Genomic DNA, 27,410 nt, shown 5'->3' with positions numbered 1-27,410 from the left:
GTTTGTTTAATGGAATTTAAACCTGAAGAGGTAAGTAAGGCACCTGTCTGACCTTCATATCAAAGACAACTGTGCTGTATTTGAAGACTGAAGATTAAGACTAATTATTTAAGATAAACGATTTAAATCCCCTGGAAATTAAATTCTTGTGCACTAGGGGAACCAGCCACAGCCAGCAATGCCTGAGGCACTTGGAGCAGCAAGGATTGTTAGATGAGAAATATGGATGAATCAACTTGAGCTGCAGAGAAGGGTGAAAAAGCCTCAAGTGCTCCCCGGGTGTAGCTTCCTCCACAATCCTGGATCCTGATTGTCTGCAGAGATGAGGTGAACAGAATGCTCTGATCAGGCATCATAGGAGCTTCTCTGTGTCAGCCAAGAGAGCGTAATATGCAGTTCTCATTGCATTCTGCTGTTTCTGAGGAAGAGCAAGAGAGGGGAATAAAATAAAAACTCAGAAATCCATCGGTTGTGCATTTGAGGAAGAAAGTTCCTTCTTGACTTCTGAGGTGTGAGGTGAATTCTGGTCATCACACTGCAAGTACTGAGTGTGGAGAGGACCCTACTGAAAGTCATCCCCTTGACCTCTAAAGTACAAAGGGTTAAGCAAATTCAGATTGCAGTGCTAAAAAGAAGCACCACATGCAACCACTTGGGATGGCTTCATAAATGTTCTAGAACCAAACATTAATTCTCTTAACTCTTAACATTGATTGTAAGCCTTAATTAAACACCTAGAACTAAAATTAGAGCTATTAACCCAATTTTTTTTTTCTCACAGCCTGAGTGAGTCTATTATCTAGTAAGCTGTTCTCTTGTTGCCAAGAAATGACACCTGAATTTTTTTAGGTTTAGTGTACAGCTGTTGGCTGTCTCTGTCAGCAAGACTAAAGGTCCTCAGCTGACTTGATCTTTTGCAGTTTCCTTGTTATGCACAGTGATCCAGCCTTCTCTTTCAGAAGAGGAGGTCATGCTCTTCAGATGGCCAGTCCCAAGGCTGCTTCACTGTGCCCTGGGTTTTTTTGTGTCTCTTATCTGAACTACTCTGCTTTCTAAATCCCTTCTGAATCTGGCTCTGAGAACCAAGCTGTGTTGTATAGTCCTTACTGGATTTCTGACTAGTGCAGTAAGGAACATTTTTCTTCATGCCAGGGACTGAAGCAGCCTTGGTATCATTTGGAGAATCACTGAACAGGCACTGAGCAGACCTCCTTGTCCCATCCTCTGCATGGTTCCCTAGAAATCAGTGCTGGACACTCAGCCCAGCTGAAACCTGAGTCCTGCTGAAACCTGTGGTGGAGGGGAAGGTCATGTAGCACTATTGATTTTCCTGTAATGAGGGCCAGCGCTAGTTCTGAATAGAAAATGTCATCATCTTCACTGCAAATCTTGTTCAAGCACATGTAGTTTGCTATTTGAGGTGCTACTTGAGAACTTCCAGCTGACAACATCAGTGAAGATCAGTCTGTGTGCTTCTGGAGGGATGTTACATACACGTTTCCTTTTCTTCATACAAACTTAGCCTGCTGCTATTTTGAAGTGTTATTGTCAGTAGAGCCTTCTTGATGCAGAACATTAGAATGATACAATATGTAAATGCTAGAGTTGATATCTGTGGCTAAAGCAGGGGAACACTCCTTTTTCTAGGAAAATGTTTTCTTTTAGATAAATGAAAATCTATTGTTTGGCTGAGGATTGACCTCACACATGGGCAAAAGGTTAAGAGACAGAAAGGCTTATCCATTTGGCACATAGGATTCAAAGCCAGGCATGTTGCCAGTAAGCTCAGTTCAGAGCAGTGGACACAATTTTACATAAAGTTCATAATGGCTTTTTTTAAATGAGCAGGAAGCTTTCTTTTTCTAATCAAAACCTAGGTAATTAAAATATCTCTTTCTTTGGTGATATCCTGACATTGTCCATGAACAAGGGACCCCCAAAGGAAAAGCCAAGTGATCGCAGATGCCTGTGTCAGCCTGTTCCCAAAAGAGATCATCTGTCCAGCAGACGTCAGTGGGAGTCTGCCTGACAGAGGGGTGTGTGCACAGAAACCAAATTGCAGGCTTGGGATCTAAACAGGGTTGTGATCTTGGATTTTCAATCTGTGTCATAACTTTTCTGTGTTTATTCCAGTATGTGGAATCTGACAGTTTGCCTTTGCTCAGGTTATTTAGGATTTTATTTTCTGTGTAATAACTGACTTAAAAAAAAAAAAACAACAAACAAACAAAACCCCAAACCACCTAAAACCAGTGCTTTTCACTTTTCAAGAGTTCAGTTATAGAAGACAGCAGTGATGCTGGCAGTTCTGAAGGAAACCATTTGCAAACTGAGAGGTCACAGCAATGTAAAGAGCAGTTGTGAGTATGAGAAAGGATTACAAGTGAAGAAATAGTTTTCTTAAGGTTAATTGTATTTCAGGAGAGGCAGTAGAGTTCATAGAGCAGATGGCACAGGAAGGATTGCTCAGAGAATGTTTAAACTTAGTAAAATCTCAAAAATCAGATTAAGAAGACAGATGGGATTCTGGATTGGAATGCTGCCATTTAGGAATTTTTTTTTTTTTTTTTTTTTGGTCTTTTTTTTCACTTTCCCATATTATAACCTTGAAGATGCTGGAGTTTTTTATATAGCTTACAATAAATTTAGTACTAGAAAACTAGGAGGGTGCTGCACTTAAGCAGCTGTTTTCACAATAACTAGTAGTTTTGGTTTGCCCTCATTTGAAAAGCAGGAGGTTTAGTGTTTAAAAGAAGACAAAGGACTATAAGAGAACAGATTTACAGTAGACCTGCTTGAGCATACCTATACATAAGCCTTGATCTTTTTGTGGAATTTGTCCTTCCATTTGCTTGTTTTATTTGCTCTTTTCCCACTAACCTTCTTTTCTTTTGGAATTCTTGAAGCAGAGTTGAAGGGTTGCTCTATTTAACATCTGCGAGTGGCCCATTCCTACCTGCACTTCTAAACAGGGAGACACAGACTTTTTGCCCTTCCAGAAAGGGTGTTTTTACCTGTGTTTTTTCTCCTGGAAATGACAGTTGTAAGTGCTTCTTGTTTTGGACTTGAATCTTTGCTGTAAGGGTACAATGGCAGAACACACACAGTGGTGCAGACAAGTGACTCTGCCTCTGTACCTGTGCCCACCAGCCAACAGGGAAGTACATGCCAGACAGATGAGGTCTGAAAAATACACATTCACACCACACCAGTCAGGAGCCAGGTGCATCAGACAGGGCTATGGCTCAAGCATAGCCTGTCCTCACTGTGGCTGGCTTGTCTGGGGAAGTGAGAGAGACTACAGCTGCCCTGGGTGAGTTCCTCAGCCCAGGGTCTATCACCTCAACCATCTCTGCTTTGCTCTTAAATGAGGAAGGCTCAGCATTCTTCACCTTTATGTCCCATTCCTCCCTCCAGGACCTCACTAGCAGTACAGAACAAAGCTCCTGCAGAACTTAGCAAATACTTCTACTGTATATACAGTAGTATGAGAATGAAGCAGGTTTGGCTTCCCTTTAGCAGTTCATCTTTTGCAGTGCTTTCAGTTCCCTGCCTTCATCTGCAGCTGTGCTTCTTCTCTGAGTCCATGTGTCTTTAATTCTGTGTGAGCTCCTTGCTGTGTAGGCTGCAAAACTCAAGAATAATGTACCTGCCTTATACCCACTGTTTGCCGAGAGTTCCAACTAAAAAGTTTGCCAGATATTTTAAATATTCTATTCCTTAATTTAAAGTAAGTCTTCTAAACAGCTTCTAGTTGATTTCATCTAGTATACCTAGTCTTTCAATCTAAGACTTCCCTACTTCTTAGAGATCAGACTGATCTTGGGTCACTTGTTGTCCTACTCTGCTGTCTGAATTCCCTTCTTCAGTTCCTCTGATCTGCAAGAAGTGCCTGAATATATCCTAGCAATTCTGAAACTTGCTGTCTCTTTTTATAGGTTGTTTTCATTACGCCACTGTTTGAGAGGATGTTTTCTTCAAAAATTCTTTCTGGTTTTAAGCTTTTAATCATTCAGTTGCTTTGGAAATTACAGTGATAACGTAGGTTTAGTGTTCCTGACTTCACTGCTGCATTAGATAAGAAAAAGGAGCTGTTGCGTGGGAGAAGGCCCTGAATTAAGCAAGTTGTATACATTTCACATGTTTGTCAGGGAAGATAACACATGAAAAGGAATTAGGATTGGTCAGGCTGCTAGGGTTTTATCTATCTGCTCAGGAAAAAAAACATGTTAAATATCAAAAAGGAGAAAACAAGCCCAGTGTCTGATCTAGGGACTGTGTGGTTTGGAACAGCAGTTCCAATATGCTGCCTTTCAGGACATCAGCATTCTGTCTTGGGTCTGCCTTTGTCATTTCTGTTTATAAGAAGGATTTTGGAAGCCCCCTGTCCTTCCTTATCAGAAAGAGAGAGGGATGCAGAAAGAGAGAAGTATGCAGACAGAAGCCTGTACATAGCTATGGAGTGGGAGATAAAGAAATTTCCTATTGGAGATACCCATGGCTAGCTCTCCAATTTGGGAAGAGAAAGATGGATTTGTGTATACAGGAAAATCTTAGGTTTTTTCTCATAATCAGTTTTAGTAGTAGTCTCTTTTCTAGAATCTTGGATGTATATAAGGAATTAAATTGATAGGATACTTCTGTTGTTTTCTTACCCTCTTCCTTAAATATTATTTAATATTCCAGAGCTCCCTGGTTCCTTCTTATATGTGGTTGCTTTTAGAGAAGGCTGAATTTCCATGTTACTGAAATTGCTAATGGCAATGTTCAGCTTGTCCTGTTCTCTTGCTTTTTCTTTAATGCATCACCCGTTATTCTTAACCTCATCTATTCTTGCATTCTTTGCTAGGAAATTCAAAGTGAAAAATGCTAAGAGCACACCTATCTGGCTTTGGATCTAAGCATATCACTCCACTTTGAAAATGAGAACTTGCATTATTTGTTGTCCTCATGTGTGTAAATACATTAATATATATGTTTTCCTTCATTGATTAATGTGGCTTCCTTTCACATATACAAGTTGCTTGGTGGTCAAGGCAAGGTTTTTAAGGAGGCCCTCTGTACTGGGCACCAGAGTATGTGGACACTGCTTTTCAGTGTACTTTGCTTCCTTTGACTACTAAATGCAAAACTGGGAAGAAGTCCAGAATCTTTAATAGCTGGAATATATTTCATGCTGATCCCATCTAAATTGGCATCCTCCATTGCCAAGTTCTAAAGCAATGACTGCGATGATGATTAATTTCTTTAATGGGATTTTTGTTCAGGTCTGCTTGATATTGATGTTTTCAGTACTGTAGGATTCAGAGAGAAGGTCTCTGCTTATGAAAGGGCCCAAGATACTGATCTTTCTGGCTGGAACGCCCTTAGGACAGATGTGATGATACTTTGTATTAGGTCCTCGTGTCCTTTTAAACTTCTAGGTTGTTACAGTGTGTTTCTCCCCATACTCAGTTGTGTCATTTTACTATTGAAACTTGCCACAAACATTTTGTTAAGTTCAGTGTTTTCTTCTTGGTGTCATGTCCTGCTGTCTTAGGGCTTAAACCACAGTAAGTTCTTATAAGGCATTAGTAACAGAACAGAACTGTACCACCAGGACTGTTCTGTAGAAATCAGTGTAATGTTTCTGAATATATATGAACAGGAGGTCATACCCTCTTTCCTGGGCATCACATGCAGGAATGTTTGCACATGGAGTAGGAGGATCTTGGCTGTGAAAGGCTGAAGGTTCCTGACACAAAAAGGGAGTTTGCAACATACGATCTACTACCTTAGGCAATGGAGTAAGCTGATATAGGGAACTTCATGCAAGAACAACAGAATTTCCAGATATTATGATGGGAATGAGAGAAAGGAGAGAGTTGGAGAGAAAAGAGGGAGGGAGGTGTTCATTTATGAGGAAGAGGCAACTGGAAGTGAAAAGAGCCCAAGAAATGTCTTGGTGGAAGCAGTAGATCATTGCTGGGTCTTTTCAACACAGCATTGCATTTAAGTCATAGTTATTGCAGGAAGGCAACAGCTGCTGCTTTAGAGCATGAGGCAATTGAACTATTGTAGGAACAGAAAAGTAATCATAGATACAGAAGAATGCCTTCCAGAGGGACTGTCTTGCACAAGCCACTCCATTTTATGTAACAAAAGCCTGGTGACACAATGCATGGTTTAGTCATAGTGCCCAGAGTGGACAAATATTGTACATCTGGAAACATTTAAACTAGTAATTAGTTTCTGGAAAAATGGCAAATTACTAAAGAAAAAAATGTAGTCAATTGTGTTGTCTTCAGACTGCATATCTGCAGGATGTATGATTCTCCTGACTGCCTTAACCATCACTTCTTTGCTTCTCACCAGTAGTATGTGGGGACAGGTGATACAGTAGTGTCAGGGCTGCTGCTGTCACTGCTAGCACTCCCACCTGGTTGTTCTGTGCTTTGAGGACATGGACATGATCCTGTGGGAATTCTCCACCTTGGTTACACATCACCAAGGAAGTCCTGTGCCAGCTGGGGCACTCTCTCCCACCAGAGCTGAAAATACCCAACTGCAGCACAGCCTGCTCTATTGCCCACTTTCTTCCTTGGCTTTCATCACAGCAGATTTCCTCCATTCCATTGCTACACAGAGAGAATTGCTTTGCGGAGGAGTGAGGAGCAAACCCCCCTTGCAGCCTTTCCCTCTCCCCACTGCTGCTGGAGAAGGCTGGCTGGAGCAGAGGCATGGCAAGGCAGGGACCTTACAGAGAGTTTCCATGCCCTGCTGTCCATGACTGCCACAGGATGTTTGATAGTACACATTTGGAATTGCACAGTACAGCAGTACTCTATGATTGACATTTTGCCCCTCAAAGGGAGTGTTGTCTGCCTGGAGATTTGCTGCCCAGGTGCATGTGGGTCACAGGTGGAAGATAGGTGCCTCCACAGCTGAAATTAGCTGTAGGCAATAATTCAGGACCTGGTCTAGTTTGTAGCAGAATCTGCAGTGTCTCTGAAGAGTGACTGCCTGAGATGGAGAGCTTCAGGAGAGTATAAGAAGTGGTACATGGTACATGACACCACAATGTCAGAGCTGGTGTCTTTACAGTCCCTGGTGTGTCAGCCTGTTCTAACTGCTGCCTCCCACAGAAGCTTTTCAGACAATAATCACTGTGTTTGTTTGTCATTACAGAAGTAACGCTGAAGGTCCATGTAAGCGATGCCAGCACTCATCAGCCAGTAACTGAAGCCTTCATTGAGATTTTTACCAACCAGATCTCCATTGCATCTGGAACCTCAGGAGCAGATGGCACCGCCTTCCTCAAGTTTCAGTATAAGCTGGGCAATCAGCTGATAGTGACTGCTAGTAAACATGCATATGTGCCAAATTCTGCACCATGGAAACCTGTAAGATTGCCTGGTAAGAGACCTTTATTTTTGTTCTGAGGTAAGATATTGCATCTAAAGGAAGCTCCAGTTTTGTATGATGTGTTTCAATACTTGAGATCCTGGGTGGGAGGAGAAACATCTGCACGTTTCAAAAATAGTAACATTTCTTCCTAAGTTAAACTGCAGCATCAAGGCTGAGCAGAGGTTCATTCTCATTCTGGAGGTCCTAAATACAGTGCTACATCAATTTTCAAACAACTGTTGGTGCTCCTCCAGCTCCATAGAAAATAGAAATCTATTCCAGATCTTTTTCTTTATGGGAACTCTGTTTCCAAGAACCTTGTTTTAGCAGCTGTGATGTACTCTTGCTTCTCTTCCAAGGTATAGCATCTCTTACACACATAGGCTGTAGTGTACAAAAATGTCCTGGTCTTTTAGCTCTTAGCCATGTCAAAAAACCTGTTTTAATCTGCAGTTATGTTATTCAAATATAAGGATTTTTACTAACTTGATTAGCATGGCTTTGCTTCTTCCACAGGCAAACAAGTATAACAATAATACTTGTGTGTTAGTTTTTATCAGAATGCCTCAGAACCTTACATGAGAGGAAAAATTGAGTCATGAAGCCTATTTCTGACTGCTAAAAAGAACAGATTGAGGGTGGCTTTCAAAACTCGAGATGTAACATCTATATGAAGATCATATCCTGAGTTTCATCTACCTTTCTTGTAATCCTCAGCTCCAATTAGGGTCCATTTAATTTGGGAATGGTCCCAGGCTTGTATTATACCCAAATCACACCTAAACACACGCCTCAGGTTTGATAATTAGGGCCAAAGGCAGGTGAGGTTTTAAGTGCACTAGTATTTAAATAGTGTATATGTTCCCAGGGCAGTGTTGAATTCCATGCTTTGGCTCCATTTTATTTATTAATATCAACATAGCCAGAAGGGCTGCGTGACTTGCTGCAAGGTCGAGTAGCAAATGTATTTTCAGAAGGGGAAAGGAACATAAATCTCTTCAAACCCAGAACTATGCTTTAGGCATTTCAATGTGCTGTTTACTTATCTGCTTTCACTTGCTTCAGATAAGAATTCCTTCTTCCACATTTTATATACTGTATTCCACTGTTTTTCAGCTACTTAATGGAGCTAATAGCAACGACTAAGTCAAGCTCTTTTGGGTGTGGTGGAAGAATAAGATGCAACTGAAAGAGTTGCAGTCAAGAGAGTTTCAAATAAGTAAAAGGCAACAATTCATTACAGCAGCTGTCACAGCTAGTCTGTGGCTGAGCAATTAATTCAGTTATAAGTAAGAAACCCAGCCTGGTTATATAAACTGGCCCCTGGGTTGACACACAGGGACTTCAACCAGTCACCAATGGACTATGATCAGATTACCTCATGAACTTCCTAAGCTGCAGACATCTCACTGGTCAGGAAACTGGGAGGTGTTAAAAGCAGTATAGACTGGGATATTTCAAACCTGCCATATAAAGCTGGGTTCAAACAATAAAGGTCTCACTATTGCCACAGGGACCTTGGGTGTGTGTGGTCTCTGTCTCTGACCCACCCCTCCCCTGTTACAAGAGCAAAACTGGAATAGGTCATGCAGAAAGGTTGTGAAATGTCCCCCTTTAAAGACATTCAGAACCCAACTGGACAACTCCTGCTTGGTGGAAGAGGTGACATACAGAGGTCCCTTCCGGCCGTAATGGTTCTGTGACTCTTTAGAAATTTCCTTTGAGTTTTCTTCTCTTTAAATAAGATGAAGTGTTGCTTTCTCAGCATACTTCATGTGCTTTTAAATGATGAAAGTATGCAATAACTTTGCCTTGTGTCTTGTCTTTGGCTTATACCTTAGGACTTTTGAATGAAATGTACTCTTCCATAGCCTGGAGTTTGGTTAGTTTTTCGCTTGTTGTTTTTCTTAAATTCTGATTTTGAGGGAGGGGAATGAAACAGGGCATTTTTTTTTTAGCTAATCATTGAAGTTAAAGAGCAGTAATTGAATAGGTTCCACAAATCTTTCTTTCCATGGCTGAAATGTGAGCTTAGCTCTGAAAGTAGATTCGTTTCACCTCTGATCATCCCCTGCTTAAACTGGTAGATAGTTTGCCATTGATTTAATTGGAAGGAGAGTCCTTTATTTTGCTCTCTGTACCTTGAACTTGTTCCTTTCTTTGATAATAGAAGCAAGTTACAACTAGATAATTTAATAGGCTTTAATAGGGTTGTTCTTTTAATTAGTCCTGAAAAGGTACATGACATACAAGGTGAGATACTTAAGCTTTTATATTTCGTATTGACTAAGACGCCTCTAGTCTTTAAAAAACTTTCCAAGGACTGTTTGTATTTAAATACCTATTATGCTTTTAATGAGCACAATATAGAACTTTGGAAAAATGTTCAAGTTGTTTTGTTGTTATTTTTAAGGTGGTTTGAATGATGGGGAACAGGCAGCATATCTCAGTCTTCATTCTGCAGTGTGCAGTCTGGGCACACCCGTACAGCTGCATCCTCATTTCCCAGAAATGCTTGTTAACAGTCCTAGGAGCTGTCCTCCGCAGAGCAGATCCCCCCATTCTGAGAAGCATTCCACCCAGGGCAGTATTTAAGCTGATGTGCCATCCTGTGTGCTGTGGTAAATGAACTATGGCCATTTTACCACAAATGGGAAAATTATAAACATGAGCAGGTAGGTTTGAAAGCTAAAGGGTGGTAACGTCCTGTAGCAGAACTTGGCCAAAGGATCAGGATTCCTCTATCACAGGCAATATGCATTAGTAATAGTGTTATGCTGAAAAGCTCTGCATCCACTGAACTTGTGATATTATTGTAGTACCTCCAAGGAGTAAACATCAAGGGTTTTCTGTTCTTATAATTTGGCAGAAATTAACTTCTCTTATATTAACAAAAATAATTACTACCTCTTTGCTGCTTAAGCAGAAGGATTATTTGTTTACATAGTGATAAATGGTAGGAGGAAAAGATTTAAGATCTCTTCTTCCATTAAAATATTTATCAGCAGAGCCATGACTCCACTTATTAACAGTTCATAAATTTAACATCACTTGAGTTGTTGAAGTGTTCATGATGGAAGATGTGTTCATCTGTCTGCTCTTAACTGTGCTTAGATTTTTCTTCGTAAAAAATTTGGAAGAAAACGTTTGTGACTGGTTAGCCTTATTTAAAAGGACACTTCTTTTGGAGCAGCATATGCAATGAAGAGAGGGAGTTGCTGAGACAGCACAGCTCAGAATACGTTGGTAGAGTGTCATGGTTTAACTCCAGTCGTCAACTAAGTACCATCAATCTGCTTCCTCACCCCCAGCCTCCATGGCATGGGGAGGAGAATCATAAAAAGGTCAAAAATCTGGGTTGAGAGAAGAACGGTGTAATAATTAAAATAAAGTAAAATTTTATAATAAGAAGAATAATAAGAATGAGACTTAACCAAAAGAGAGTGGGGAGTAAAACCCAGTTAAAGTAAGTGATGCACAATACAATTAATTGCCCAGCCCATCCCTGAGCAGCAGGTGACCCCTGCCAGACAACTCCCCCAGTTTATATACTGGCCACAACATTCTATGGTATGAAATTTCCCTTTGGCTAGTCTGGGTCAGTTGTCCTGGCTGTGCTCCCTCCCAGCTTCTTGAGAAGCTTCTCACTGACAATATATGAAAAATTGCAGAGTCCTTGACTTAGGGTAAGCACGACTCAGCAGCACCCACACCATCGGTGTGTTGCTGACATTGTCATGCGGAATCCAAAACACTGCCCTGTACCAACAGCAGAGAACAAAATAGCTGCATCTTGGCTGAAACCAGGACACTCAGTCAGAGAAAACTATGGTATTCACTGTGGTGAAATACAGTTTTAGGAGTGGAGGATGATTATTGTGGTATTTCTGGGAGAGGAGAGCTCATCTGGAATTGTTTACCTGTAAAATAAAGTTAAAAACTGGGAAAGCAGAGTATAGTATTTCAGGACTTGTCCTTGGCATAGCCATTCAGGAAAATGTGTGTCCAGCTCTGGATCCATGCTTCAAGAAGAATGTTTAAAACTGTGGACTTTTATCAGGGGTGATTAAAAGATTGGAAAATGCAGTATACAGGGAAAGACTTGAAAGTGCTTAATTTATTTTCTTCATTAGTGAGAAAGTTCATGGGTAATGTGATCATAGTCCATCAATGCCCTCATAGAGAACAGGAAACGGGTAAGAGAGAATTCTTCTGTCTAGCAGGCCTGTATAAAAAGAAGATCAAATGGCTGGAAATCGAACCTGTATAAATTTTGATGGGTAGAGAGGCACACTGTTTAACTTCCCTCATAATTATTTATTAGAACATTGATGTCGTGTGTTCTTCACCACTGGACACCTGTAAAATAAAATTGGAGTTTTTCTACAACATGTTTTCAAGTTTTGGTACAGCTATTGAATCTGCAGCAATAATTAATTCAGGAAGGCTGTAATTATACAGGAATAAGGCTGGATCGTCGCTGTCATCCTTCTGGCCTTAAAAGCTGTGTCTTTCTGTCATTGTCATGCTGAGAAAAGATTGTGCAGAAAAGCCCAAGGGAAGTTTAGAGGTTATATATTCGTTATAGTCTGGCACATATGGAAGAAGATGTTGGCATGGTTGATTGTATTGAGCTCCCCAGGGTGTCTAAATTATATTAGCTTTCTTCATACAAATTAAGTTATTGGAGTAAAGACAAATTTTGTAATTGTGTGGCCTTAGTGCTACTTGCACTAGGCTTTCTGACTTATGCTGCCTAATGTATAGATCTGTTTCACATTTGGGCAGTGGAAAGAAAATGCCCAGCTGTACTTGCAATAACATTATATCTAATTCTTTTTTTTTTTTCTTTTAATAATTGTATATATTGTTAAGACTATCTTTTAGGTGGTAGTTATTTTCAGTGTGTTTCTCATAGTTTTTTCTCCTTTCTCCCATACTTCTCCCAAACACTAAAATTTCTGCTCTTTAAAAGGAGAATATATTTCTTAAAATAGAAATAGTGTAGTCTTCCTACTGGTAGCTAACATCTGTGTGGTTTCTTGGATTCATTAATGTGTATTAATTTAGAGGAAGTTCATAAAATTCCGGAAAATCAGAAGAGTTTGTGTTGTACTTCTGTTGACTGTTTCTGAGAATGCCTTCCTCAACTTGTGTTTACTTCAGACTAGGAGAGTCCCATTCAGGTATGGGATGCTGCCCAGTTATTACTAGTTATTAATAGTAGCAAGTTATTACCAAAAATAACTAGTCTGCATTAGTCTTCTCTTGTTCTATCTTTGAAAGCCACATGTGGACTGCAGGCAGTCATGCTCCTTACTGTTTTCATAGTTGCAGGAGGCAGGTGGGCTCTGTGGCTAATTCCTTCCATATTTTGGGTCTTCTGGGACTGAATAACTTGGCATGAAATTATATCTTATTTTTCATTCTGCAAAGATGTGTGTGCATACTGACACAACCCCCTACAAGGAGTGTCAGTACCCAGTGGGGAAGATGGTCCTTGCAGGTAGACTTCTTGCAGCAAATACCATTGATCTGTCCTCTTTCACACCACTGGTAGGATGACAGGAGTTCTGCTGTAAATAGCACTTCTCTGGTGTGGGTGGTGACTCAGTACATGCTGCATTTTAAAGCAAATAATTCAGACTTAATCATCATATTTTGCATTTCTGTATAACTTATGTAAGTATCTCAAAGTACTTAAAACTTAAATTTCATTCAAATCTTTCTGAGGTAAGAAGTATAGCTGTTGCACAGAAAAATAACTCAGCCAGACTGAGTTAGCATTTCAGTTCTCTTTATGTATATCTTGTCTTTCTGTGGAGATGGGAAATGCTTCATGTAAGGCATGAAACCCTACTTCACACTGCACTCTCCAGTGCTTTGAGCTACCATGCATGACGTGCAGGAGTCAAAGAGTAGAACATTTTGTTTAGTTCAGTAGTTACTCTGGCAGTTTAACTCTTTGGTTCAGAAAATGCATGTGGTTTCTGTCATGTATACAATATGATTTTAATAGTTTGGGTGGCCTGCTTTTGCAAAAATGTGAAGAAAGTAAGCGCTGTTGTTATTGGATTATGCTTATAAGAATTTAAATATATGCCACTTAAACCGCTTCTCTCCCACAGTGTTCTCTTCCCTGAGCCTTGGCCTTCTTCCTGAACGCTCAGCTACTCTCATGGTCTATGATGATGTAGTCCAGATTGTCTCAGGATTTCAAGGTATGCTGGCTTTGGGAAGTCAGAATTGAAATTTGAGGGACACTGAAGAAAAAGGCTGACAGCGCAGTGCTTTCTGAACTCTGTCCTGTGAGTGAGACTGGTGTTCTGTGGGGAGTTCTGAATTCCCTGGGGAATGCTTCTCTGTGGGATTGTTTTACCAAATTAATAGCTGAATTCATCCCTCACTGCTGTGACTAGGGAATTCAAGTTACACAGTAATAAATGAGTTTGGATTTTAGTGTGCCATTTGAGAGCTAGAGATTAAATTTCTTAAACTGTCTGTTGGATGTTTTTTCATCTAGCCTTACTTAACCATCCTTGAAGGAGACATTTTCTGGTGTTCTTTATGTCTAAGATTTTTCTCTGGTTTTATTTTTTTTCTTGCTTCCTAGAGTGCATGAATTAGCTGTTTAGGGCATAGAAAACTGAAAATTTTGTTGTATCTGCATTGTTGTATAGCCTGTGTGGACCCCTTGTCAGACTGCCTGCAAACCTAAGTCCTACACATTGAAACCCACCGTATTAGAAAAATAAAGTTAAGATAACCTTTTTGTAGGACTAAACACAGATGTTAAAGTAACTGTAGTTATCAGTTAGAGGAACAGTGTTTTCTGAACTGCACAGGGAAGAATAAAATTTTCATTTGACTTAGGGGTCTGACATAAATTAGTCCAACTAATGTGCTGGCTGAGGTAAGTCTGTTAATAAAGAACAGGTGATTTTAAAGATACTTTGAATCAGAACATGGGAATATCCTTCCTTTGGGCACTCTTATTGGGCATAAATGCTGTCTTATTCAGAATAAATTTTATGCTTTCCATAATTTTAAACTCTACTGGATAGTTAATAAACAAGGAAATAGTGCCCTCAATAGTATTCCAAGATAACCTTGTTCTGTCTGAGAGAAAATAATACAATTATGCCTTCCTAACATATTTTTTAGTTAGAAGCCATCCAGACTCAATAGGCTTTTCATTAGTGATAGCACTAGATATGGCTGGAGCTGAAAATGCATTAAACAAATTAGGTAGCTGATGGAATGCTCTGAAGGAACTGGAGAAAAAGCTGCTGTACATATATTGTGCAGTTTGAGAGCTGGACATTGTCTAATGGGGTAAATTAGATGGATGGTGAACTCTGTTAAAACACAAGGGATTCCATTAGGCAAGACATGAAACATTGTTTACCAACAGTATTCCATTATCATGCTGTATTAAATATTCTTATTGTTATGCAAATGTGCTAATATTATTCAATTAACTGGAAAAGAACAGTATTTTCATGTTCACAGCTTCCTTCAAAAAAACAGGGGGTGCTAAAGGACTAGAGGGACATTTAACAGCTGAGTGAGACTCATAAATATTTTCAACATAATCTTCTTTCCTTCAGTATATTGATCCAATGTGTTAACAATATATATTAATGAGAATAATTTAACTGCTTCTACTTCTACGGGATAGCAGAAAAAAAGGATAAAGGAAGAAAGGGGTACCTGAAGTATTCTAAGGACTGGGATTTGAACTTGCAGTCCTGCCCAGTAAAATCTTTTTTATGGGTCCAGTCCTCATTTCTTTTCCTGGGACTTCTCTTGTGATGAAGCCTAAAAGAAAGACAGCCTAGACATTGTTCCAGTATTTGAATGGAGCCTCTCTAGTCTCCATCCAAAATCCTTGTGACCTAGTTTTTCTCTGTTATTTCTCTAATTTACTTCCCAGTAACCTCACGCTATTTCAAAAGAGCTGATCAGGAGTTACCTTAGTGTAAAACTGAGAGCAAACCAGAACTCATTATAGCAGGAACAGACTGGGAACACTGGTGTTTGAAGCACCAGTCAAAGGGAAAGAAAGGCCTGTCTTGGTGCACTAACTTACCAATTGCATTTGAATAATTAATCAAGCAAGCAATGTATTATGCAGTTGAGAAGTTTGTGTGAGTTGATGCAGGCAGCTTCATTTTCAGGATGGCATTACAATCCACTGCTGTGCTGTCAGTAATTGTGAGGGATGGGGCTTGCCAGCCCCTGGGTCATTTAAGTTATTTAAAGCCAGCACAATGACAGGCTGAATTTCAGTGTGCAGCGAATGGAACCTGCATGGGGACTCTGTCTCTGACCCATGAGCAATCAGAGCATGAATTGGTGAGACTTCAGATGTTACTTCACATAGATTAAACCTCAAATGCTGGTGTGGTGCCACTTGTCACATATGTAGTGTGACAAGAGGTACCTTACAGGGACTCCTTGAGGTTACTTCCTCAGGAGTGTACTGGCAAACTGGAGGTGACAGCATTTAAATCTGGCTGATGTGTTGACAAGAGGCTGTTTAAAGAAGGTAAGATCAGTACTTAGTCTTTACTTCACAGCACATATCATGTGGGAAGAGCTCACATGCACATTTTACACTCAAATGTGCTTGGTTTTTATAAGTAAAAAATAGGTATCTTCAGTAATAGAAGCAATACTAATAACCCACTCCCAGTGATAAGTGATCACTTGTTTAAAAAATATTTTTAAGAGTCTGATCAGTACAAGTTTCTACCATTTCCAATTCCCTTAATAAATCTGTGCCCAGACATATGCCCCAAAATCCACTACGGCCTCTGATAAAGGAGAACATTGGATTATCTTCCAGCAAGGTGGTGACAGAAGGTGAAAGCCTTGGTAGCTGCTTTCCTCACACGCCTTCTTCTGGAAGCTCCCAGTCTTCTGCCCATTTGGAGTCTTGCCAGGTATGGGAGACCCAACTGAGGAACTGAAGGGAGAGTCAGGGTGAGTGGCAGGTTTTTGGTGAACATCAGTATGGAGGAATTTGTTTTTCTAGGGTGTGAATAAGCTACTCAGCACTGATGTATTAAATGTCTGTGTATGTACTGTCACAGAGGAGGCTGTTTCTTCACCCTCAAAGCTTATAGGTGGGTTCATTGGTGTGCAGATTTATTGCCAGGTTTTGGACTCAGCCATTAGAAGGCTTTGTACTGCTTGTAGGATTGAAGGAACTGAGGTTGGCTTTCCAAACCCTTCTTATCTAGCTCTCTCAGTGCTAAAATCCATCAATTTTTTTTTAATAGAAAACCCACAAACTAATGTATTACAGACTCAACAATAGTTACTTGGTTTCTAATTTTTGCTTAGTTTGTATCTTTGGAAATAAAACACCAGTTATTGGCAACTTGAATAATGCATCTTAACCAGACATTTAAACAGCAGAAAATCCTACAATTTTACAGTGAACTATTGGTGATAATCCTAAGGCCAGTTCCTTTGTTGTGGGTTTTTTTACCCTGTGTTGTTACTGTGGATATGTATACCCATGGGCTGTAGGAACCCACTCAGCAGTGCAGTCAGAGGGTTCCAAAGTGCCTGAGCACATCAGTCCCTGAGGCACAGCAAACTGCTACTTGCACAGCACACAGGAGATAAATCCTGCCTGAGTTTGTTGCAGTCAATTTATTTAATCTTTTATATAGTTTTCCATTTATGCTTAGAAATCAGATAAGGGAGATTTCTTACCATGCCTCACAGGTGTTTAATGACGATTTTTAACACTTAAGGATACTGCCAGTATTGAGAGCCTGCTGTAAACACTAAAATGTTCAAGAAATTAAGAAATAAAAGCAATTTCATAGTTTTTTCTTGCAGAATTACCAAAGAAATGACAGCAAAAAAATGATCAGCTCTTTGGGGCTGCTTACTCCTGTACACAGGCATTTTTCTTAGCCAATACAACATTTTGTTCTGTTAAGTTTTGTTTTCTCACAGCTAGAACTCTTGCTGGAAAATTATGCAAGAAAGATTCCAGTCTCTAGGTTAATGACAGTGGTAGTTACAAAGCTTAGGAGGAAGTCAAGCTCGTTATTCTTTCTCACAGTGAAGCTTCATGTAACCTAAAAGTGCTGCCAGAGACTAAAGGGGGAAAAAATGCAAAATTGTTTCAAGTTGACATCTTTGAATCACATAGTCCAATGTGAATTAAGAAGAAAACTGCTTGCCTCTTGATTTTGTGCTGTGTGGGAAGTGTACTGTGTGTATTCAAAATGAGCTCTGGAGAATACAATAGGTTTTGATTTAAAAATTAATTTGCATGTTGTGCACACAAACTTGCAGATGGAGTCTTGCTGTGTGTTGCTAAACAGTATTAATGGTGAGTATCCTTTGAAAAAGACTATTGACTTTATAAGCTGGGATTTAAATGAGACATGAAATGCTATAGTACATGAAACAGTCTTAAATCACGTTGCAGCAAAGGCCCTTCAATTAACACCTAGTGAGCTTGAAAGAAGCCCTAACACTGTACAAGACAAAGAAAATGAGAGAAATCTTACATGCCAAGTAATCTGTTTCTATTTAGATGTGTTCTTTGCGTGGGGAAATATGGAAAATCTTTTCACCCAAGGTTTGTCAAGTTAATCTTTTAGTCTAGTGATTCCAGTAGTGATCAGTCTCAGTTCTAGAGTTTTCATGGCCAAAGCTTTACAGAAGTTACATAACTTAATTGAGACTATAGGTAGAACTATCTCTTAGAAAATAATTTTGAAAATTATAAACTGCATTTATCTTGCTGTTTCAGGGAAAACAAAATTTGAACGAATATGGTGAACTGGATGCTTTCCAGTTCATGGTATGCTTTTGCATACCCTACCTCTGAACTTAGCTTTAGTTTCAGTTCTACTAATTAAACGAGGCATGTAATGGAAGTGGAGGAGAAGCAACATAGCCAGTAAAGCTTCAGACAGTAGGTGCCTCCACAATTTTGCTCTGGAGAGAAATAATGGAAACTGCAAAATAAATCTAAAATGTAAAAAAATGACTGCCTTTCATAATAGCTTTCTGATGTCTCTGTCCTTCTCAAGCTGCTGCAATTTATAATGAAAAAAATGTAAGATTGCTTCCATGAATATGAACACCTAAATATTCTGCCCACCTTGGATATAAAGTCACTTTTAATATTTTTAGGTGCACGGACTCAGCCACAAGTTCACTTTCAGAGAAGATCTGTGAAGTTGCCAGAGAACACTAGCTACAGTGATTTGACAGCATATCTGACTGCAGCCAGTTCACCCTGGGAAGTGGACAGTTTCCCTTATTTGCAGGGATTAGATGGAAATGGAACAGGTAACCCACTACCTTGGTTTTGTTCTCATTTCATATTGGTCTAGGGCTCGACTTTTGATCCTATAATTTTTTCCATTCCCCATTCCAGCAAACATTCTTTCAAATATGGGTGACATGACATTTTCCACTGCCCTACCAATATGCTGTTCCAGTGAACAAGAGGGTAATGTCTCCCATCCCTTAAATGAGGCCACTGAATAGCAAAGATGAAAACTCTTGTCCTTGGGAGATCAGACAAGTTGGTCACACTTCTAGTTCAGAGCTGAGTGTCCAAATGCACTGCCTGTGCACATAAAAGATGGAAATCAATGTGAAGGAGCAAGAGAGAATTTAACCTGAGGATGCCATAAAATTCTTAATATTTTTTTCTAAAAATAAATAAAATGCCTACATATCAAGATTTTAATACTGTGTTGTTTCAATGGCTTTGTGGATACTTTTGAATGTAGCCAAAATGTGCAAATTTGTCTAGCACCAAAGAGAAAACAATGAATATTCATAGTAGAAACAACCACTGTTAAATTCAAAGTTGTAATACATTTTTATGACTGCGGCTGCCTGCTAGTCTTTTTCCAGTTTTCATTCAGTCTTGAGTCAAATAATTGGTGTTTCATAGGTAAGAGAAGAATAGCAGAATAAAGAGCAGAAGCCTTCAAATTCTTAAAAGGCTGGTGTGAAAAGGAGAGTAATTTGTTTTCTGTGCCTGTAATGAGTTAAAGTTATCAGTGGCCATGCAGTGTAGCAAGAGAGATTCAGACTAGTGATTAGGAAAACCTTGCTATGGTGGGAATAATGTAAGCTGTAGAATTACTTTTTTGAGGGTGTTGAACAGAGTGAGACAGTAACCTGTGAGGATGGCAGAGGCATAGCTGAGCCTGCTTTGAAGCAGCCTGAATATCCCCTTGAGGTCTCTCCCTGCTGTTTCTCAGGATGCATTTACTTGTGATGTGTTGATCTAAGTGACTTTGAATGCTAGGTCATGTGTGTAAATGGTAGCTTGCTAGCTTCCCCCTTCTTCCCTTTGTACAAATCTGCACATCTCCTTTTCTATTACAACAAGAAATGTGTCTGCAACCTTACTCCACTCCTTCTGTCTGCTCCAGTGAGCACATCTTATCCTATCTCATTCTACCTCCCTGTCATTTCCCTATTCTCATCTTCAACCTTCAGTTTTCTCTGACTTTTCATACTCAGACATGATCAAAACCTCTTTAGCTTTTTTAAAATGAAGGAATGCATTTGATCTCCCTCATTTGTCTACTTTCTCATCTTCTTTTATCTGCAAAACAACTGAACAAACTGCTGGCAATGTGTGTGGGATTCCTCTTTCCTAAATCTTTCCTAAGTACTCAGCAACCCAGTTTCCCATTCTTGCATTTATTTAGTGATCACAGGTCTTGCCAAGGCTTCAGATGATCCCATCTCATGGGAACTGCACAACCAGGGTATTGTCTTTCTCCTGTTTTACCTCCTAGCCCCCTATAAAACAATAATTGCAGTCTTAGGTTTTTCAGTCTTCTGTATTCTTGCGTGACAGAAACCTCTGCTTGAGCACAGGGACCCTGGATTTGACTTTCAGTTTTCAGGCAAAACTGTGTTATAAAAGACCAAAATGACTGGCAAAGAAATGGTGTTTAAGAGACTGAGAAGAGCCTTGTCTTCCAAATACTGGGGTATTCAGTATGGTGTAACACAGACTGTAAATGTAATGTATTTTATTATGCAGTATAGTAGAAGTGAAATGTCCTCTGTCTGTAGTAGAAGACTCTCCTGATGAGGAAGCATGTAACTTTAAAATCCTGAAGTGGGATTAACATCTTTTTCTATATCTACAAGTGACTTGGTGAAGGCTTAGCCTGGAAAACTTTTGAAAGCACAAAAAATGAGGTCAGCATCTGCTGGAGATTTTTTAATACTTTTGTTATCAAGAGAAAAAGAATATTTAAAATATTTAAAAATATTTAAAATATTTTAAAAATAATTTTAAAATTCTAAAAAATCTTAGCATTGATGTGCATGGGAAATTTTGGAATTCTGCAGAACACTGTCTCTTCCCTCTCTTCCTCCTCTCCTTCCCCCACAATTACTTCTCTGTTCTTCTACAGTTTATTTACATGTCTGTAGCATTTTGACAAGGTCCCTCCATTTAGGGAGTATTTGTCCAGAATGGCTTTTGTAGTAATTTTAGCTAAAACCTATTCTCTGTGAGTTCAGCATTTTTCATAAAATCCCAATTGGGTAATTAGTAATACAGAACAGTGACAATTAATTGCATGAATCAGCATGTTATAAACATAAAAATTTGAAGAATTTCACTGCAAATTCTGCAGTGAATTTCACTGCAAAGCCTGCAAAGTGTTAATTTATTGTTCATATTAATCACCAGTTAGAGACCAGGAGGATGGTTTCACAAAATCTTGTCCTTTTAACCCAACTAAATAAAACTTTCTATCATCAGCCTCAGTGGACCAAGCTGGCTGATAACCATTATTCCACTTGCATTTTGTGGCTGCTTGTTTCTTTATAAAGCATCATGTCTGAACTGACAGTGAATTTTATCTGATTATTTTTAAAGCTCTTTACAGGTCACCAGATGTCAAAAATGACAAGAAATAAATGAAAGCTGACATTTATCGAAGTCCATTCCCTTTTAATCTGTGTGTGTGCTTATCAGTTTTACAGCATACAAGAGTTTCGTAGGCACTGATTTTAATTTGCCTTCACAACAAAAATGAGAAACATTTTATCTTTTTAATGAGCATTATTATACTATACAAGGTGGCAAGTTGGAAAATTATTTCTTCTTGCTAGAGGTCAGTGGATTTCAGGATGTTTTTCATCTTCTAATATAAATTATTCAGTCCAGTGCTGAGCAAAGTATTAGTGCATCTTAATTAAAAATTGTATTTCACCATCCGAATGCTTTTTCTGGGACTGAAAACTAATTTTTACAGATATATACTATATCAAGACAGTAATAAAAGAAAAATTCAACACTTTCAATATCTAAAAAGATGCAAAATATAAAACACTGTTTAATCCTTTATATGAATCTAAAATCTGAAGTTACACAATTTTTTGTTTGGAATTTGTATATACAAGAATGTCATCAGGACACAGTACTTGGCAAGAGGGATTTCTCTGATACCAGCCTGAGAACCGTAGTGGCCTAAGTCCAGGGTTCAAGCATCAATCTGACAGAAGTTACAGGTGCATGGCAGAGGCAGTGTAGTGAATGATCAGGAATAAACAACTTTTCCCTCACCAGTTCCTTCCTCTGTTTCGCTGTTTTGTCTTCTGAAGTGTTAAGGTGACAATAATGGTTATCATTGGAGCCTATATTTACAGATGCATGGGTAGGCTGGCAACCTTCCCCTACACCCCAGCTGAATTTTCAAAGCTTACTTGTCTGTTTTAAATCTGTTAGGTCTGTGTCTCTCCTACATGGCCACCTTCACAGTACCTGTTTTCTCAATACTTTAATCCCTCTGTAAGGTCAGCATCTGCCCCTCCATTCACAGTCAGTGAAGGCAGCATGTGTGTCCCTTGCACATCAGCTGTGTAACAGTGACACCCACCTGGAAATCTGGGCAAAGTGTGCATCAGACTAGATGCTTTCATAAATGAGCCACGTGCAACATTACTTCTGGTTATTTTCCATTCCTTCAGTTTGGCAGTCTTACAAAAGCCAAGGAATTTAAAATTCGGCAAAGTTTTTTGTCACCTTTTTTTCTCCTTCGCTTTACCACTTCCCAACCCCTTTCCTGGTGATGTCTTTATTTGGTGAGCTGTTACTCAGAGACCCCAGATTTAATAAAGGCTATTCCTAGAGCTTTAACCAGAGTTATGAGAAATCATAAAGGTCTCAGTGCTCTGCCACCATTCCCTGAAATGTACTCATCCTGTTGAGCACTGTCGCCGGGATACCTGAGGATACCAAAGGCCCCGTGCCAGCCCAGCTGGGTTGAAGATGCCCTCACAGGCAGTGTGCAGCCTAAGGCTCCAGGCTTACCCATCCCTGCCAGCCGGGCACCCCTCGCTCACCGCCGGCAGGAGGAGCGGCTGGGAACCCTGGAGCCAGCACGGCACAGGCAGCAGGGATGGTGCTCTTGGCAGCTGCACGGGCCTGTGGGGCTCCAGCCCCTTGCAAAACTGGAACTCCATCTCTTCCAATTTGAACCTGCCATTGCTTTGAGCTCCACATCTTGGTTTTTAAACTCAAGTGGATTTTTTTCGCCTGTGTGTACATATACCTGTGATATTTATCCCTGTCATTGGTTCGTTTGGTTAAATCATTGAAGGGTTACAATGCTTTTTAGAAATATGTTGTCATGAAGTAACATTCATTGGCATCCAGTTTAAACATAAGGAGTATATGCTAATAATCCATTTAGTATGATTCTTTTCAGTGAAAGGCCAAAGGAAATGCAACTTAGCATTCTTAAACATGTGACTGATCATTTGTGAAGTGCCAGTGGTTATTTTGGTGTTTGTTAGTTAACAATATGGGCATTTGCAGTTACAATAAAGACTTGTAAAATATTTTTTTTCCATGAAACTGTGTTACTCATACAGATTTATTTAAGATGAATTAACATGAAAAATATATGCAGGAGATTTTTACTCTGTAGTTTTTTTGTCTTCACATTTTTCCAAAATTAGGTGAAAAATAGACCATATACATCTTCCTTCAATTTTGTGGCTTGAGTTTGGTCTTTTTGGAAGGGGGAGGGTTATTGATTGGCTGGCTGGTTGGTTGATACAAAGTTCTTCTGTAAGGCAGGGAGGAAATTGCTGCTCCCATCCCTTGAGAATTGCACTGATGCAGTACTGCAGTGTGGAACCACACAGGTGTCCCTTAAATTCTGTGCATTCTGTACTCAAGGTGTTCATTCACTCTCCCGTCAGGAAACAGCACCAGGTATGACCTCACCCCAGTCACTGCCGTCAGCGTCCACCTGCTCAGCAGCGACGGGACCCCCGTCCCCGTGAACGGCCCCATCTATGTAACAGTGCCTCTGCCAGCAAACAGCAACTTGAAACACAATGCACACGTTCCAGCATGGAGGTTTGACCAAAAATTTGGTAGGTAACTTCTCGTTGTGGCTTCCTAGATGGCTTTTGTTTTCTATCTAAAAGAAGAGACAATTGAGTTTTACTTATCAAGTAATATATGGTATATATGCAAATATAGTTAGCATTGTGTGCCAGTTTTAACCAAAGGTTTTTGTAAATGTACCATTTTTCAATTATTAAATATTTTATTTAAAAACTTGAGAGAACTTCATTTTACCCAGAGACTGAGGAGAGATGTATTCACTACAGCATTGAATTGGAAGTGTGTAGAAATGGAAACGTGCCTTATCTTTGCCAGCAGCCAGCTATCTGACCTTGGGTCCTCCTCTTGGCTCAGGCTCTGTTTCCTGCCTGCCAGATAGGAAATATAGTACTGATTTCTTTTTAAATCACTTTGAGATTTTCTAATACTGTCAGGAAAATACATTAAATTATTTAAATGAATTTTTGAGAAGAAAAACTAATGAAATATTTTGAAAGGACAGAATGATTAATTAATATAATTTGTACAATGCACTCAAATTTTTGTATTACTGAATAGTGTTTGCCACTGTGAAGAGGAGTTTTCCCAGAAATACATGTTTTAGGCTCTTTTTAAGATTTATTTTCTTCATTTTTTTGTCTAGCTGGTACACTGTACTGGCCTTCCTTACAGCTTCAGATTTTAAAGGGCAAAGGAGTGCCTAAGTCTTGTCTTGGTGATCCCTCTTCAGTTATTGTACTGTGCCTTCTGAAGTATGTGCCACATGGTTGTTAATAAAAAGGAGAATGGAAGGTGAGAAAGGTAGATGCTGAGACAAAAAGGAGCCAGAAATATGGGTCTGTATAGACAATCAGTGGGGGTTTGTCCTGCAAACAAATGGTTTGAGCCAGCTGATGATCACACTTACAAGTAGAGGAACAGGCATGAAAGCAGCATGTTGGAGGAAGGGAGGAAGAGAGAGGTGAAGGGGGAAAAAATGGTTTTGATTATTACCTACCTTGGTTTGCTGAAAAAAAAGGATGTATTTTCAAAAAGCATGTCTATGAATCTTCTGTGAGAAGTGGCCTGTATTAGAGGGTAAAGCAGTACAATTTAGTGAAGAGTAAATTTGAATACAATATAATAACACTGGCAATAAATTTCACTACTTTCTTCCTGAAACTGAACAATTCTTATGGAAACTATTTTGTTTTCCCTTGTTAAAAAAAAAAAAAAGAAAAAACAAAAACAAAACAAAACGGAAGAATGAGTTTACTTTCCCTATAAGAAGCAGTCCTTCTCCAGTACTTCCTGTCAGCTGTGCTAGAGCTGCAGCCTGCCTCATTGCTAGTTACTCATTGCAAGTAAATGGTTCTGATTGTGATTATGTAGCTTTCTCACTTATGGCCAAATTTCCATGCCCCTGTAGTGAGGCCACAAAGGTGCTCTTTTAGTATGGAATACAGTTTTTAATTTTGTATGTAAAGAGCTAGTTACCCTGTTGTGTGCAGTATATATATTAGTATAGAGCAATATAAGCAGTTAATTCGTGTTGCAGGCTTGAGGCTTCCAATCTTGAGACGAGTCCAGCCTTGCTTGATTCATGACAAACTACTGGAGCACATGTGTTATTGGGAGGAGAAGGCATGAGGACTGCTAAACAGAATGCATCTTTGTCAGGCCACTTAGCTTCACAAAGCTGTGGAGAGCAAGGTATTGAAGATGATATGCTCAGGATCCAGCTCACACTTCAGCTGAAGTAAACAACCTTCTGTGCAACCAAAGGTGTTGAACAAAGATGCATTTTAAGCCCTGACTGCAGCATGCCAGTTCTACTAGAATTTTGGTCATATCCCAAGAGCAGCCACACTGTCTTGTGCAAGCTACTTTAACACCCTAGCTCTGTCAAACTAACCATATGTATCATGAACATGGTGGCATCCTGTCATTCCACATCCCTGTGTTGCTTGGACTGTGAAGGGAGATGGATGGATAACGATTGGGATGGCTCCATACTGGAGGAATCCTTAGCTGGCAGATAAGTTGTTGTAACCCATTTGCACTGCCAGATCTGTGCCTTGTCAGGACAGGACCTCCAGCTTTATTATTCTGATTTTGTCTTTCATTTCATGGCTGTTTTTCTTCAGTGCTGGTTATGTTCTGGTCTCTCCTTAGTAAATTTCCATTGGCATAAATGTTCATGCTTTTATCTGAACAGTGAGTAAATGCCACAGACAGAAAACTGTGACTGTCTTACCAGGCTCATACAGCACTTCTCTCTCGTGGATTAGCAGTGCAGCAGGCACTTGTTCGTGCAAGCCATTGCATTTGTTTAGGGTCCATGAGGTTGTCATCATTACTGAATGGAATACAATTTCTGCTCTAAAAAGCAGAAGTACTTCTCACTTTTAGAGGACATAGAGAAGTGACAGAAATACTACAGATATATTTTAATCCTTAGCATCTCATACATTTTTGCTGAGCTCATGATGAACTAATATGAACCCAGAGGCATCTGACTGGAAGTGCAGAGATTTTTGTAGTTTCCACAAAAACGAGGCATCTTACGGTAGCCAGAAATAACTAATGGCTTTTTAGGATGTTTACCATAAACAATCTGTATTTTCATAGCCATGCTTTCTATCCTTGGGAGAGAAGCACATGAAGCAGCATAGTCTGCTTAAGGCTGAGAGTGGCTCCACTGACACTGATGAAACAAGCAGCCAGAAAAAACAGGCTGACATCAAAACAAGACAATCTGCTGCATCTATTTCATACTGTTCCAAATGAGATTTTTCATTATGAAACAAACCTACTGCCTTGTGTGCACAGCAAGCAAATTAAAGCAATAATACCATTGTGAATAGTTAATAAAGTGAAGATCAGTTCAATGCCCTGGAGGTGTTTTAAGGATAAGTGAATACATGTAACCTTGTTCTTGTGTTGGTCCACCACCATTTCCTGCAGCATTTCTGAGTGCTGGCAGTAATAAACACAGATGCATTGATGTTACAGAGATATTACATGCTGAAATGCAACTTAATCACTGCATGCTGTGGACATGCCCACGTCTTGTGTCTCACAGTACTGTGGGACAGTGGTTTTATTTCATGGTATGCACTTAAAAGGTTTGAACAAAAAGACAGGAATTCTCATTTTTATGATCAGGAGTGCTCAGTGGCGTTTTCTGGGGTTTGGGGTTTTTTTCCCTAACAAGTGCTGTGTTGGATTTCTCAAAATCTGAGGGGGCTGAAAAAATAATTTCTTCTTTATCTGTAAACAGATGGTTGGGATCATGACTTCTTCCATGTATATTTGCCTTGATGTCAGTAGGATTTACAGAAGTATAATTAATCTCTATGTTGTTGGACACCAAATTTCTGTTCAAAACTTCTTTCTAGCCTTGTCCTCTTAAGTCAGAAATACCACATATCCCAGTAGAAATGAAACTTTCTGCCTCCTATGTCATCTCCAGTTCCCACCAGCTGGACTGAATAACACAGCACTTGCTCAGCTGTATTCTCCTCAGCCCCCATTGAAATGCTTTATGTTTTATGTTAAGGTGTCTGGTTTTCATTGGATTCAGGGAGCAAAACTGTTAAGACCAGCATTCTCCATTTTAAGTCCTCTGTTTCATTCTGTGTGATATGAAAGC

The 27,410-nt window shown here is 39.5% G+C and overlaps 1 protein-coding gene across 1 annotated transcript in view; it reads left to right on the top strand.

Annotated features, from left to right (window-relative positions):
- The window catches only part of FAM171A1 (family with sequence similarity 171 member A1), an 86,649-nt gene that overhangs the window by 42,284 nt on the left and 16,955 nt on the right, over positions 1 to 27,410 (top strand). Inside the window, exons 2-5 of the mRNA XM_021551668.3 lie at positions 7,168 to 7,395; positions 13,515 to 13,607; positions 18,559 to 18,717; positions 23,626 to 23,802. Of these exons, the coding sequence (XP_021407343.2) occupies positions 7,168 to 7,395; positions 13,515 to 13,607; positions 18,559 to 18,717; positions 23,626 to 23,802 (657 nt within the window). The remainder of the gene's footprint in view (positions 1 to 7,167; positions 7,396 to 13,514; positions 13,608 to 18,558; positions 18,718 to 23,625; positions 23,803 to 27,410) is intronic.

This window comes from Lonchura striata, chromosome 1 (assembly GCF_046129695.1).
Source record: "Lonchura striata isolate bLonStr1 chromosome 1, bLonStr1.mat, whole genome shotgun sequence".
NCBI classification, from domain to species: Eukaryota; Metazoa; Chordata; class Aves; order Passeriformes; family Estrildidae; genus Lonchura; species Lonchura striata.
This window is presented reverse-complemented; position numbering and strand designations above follow the sequence as displayed.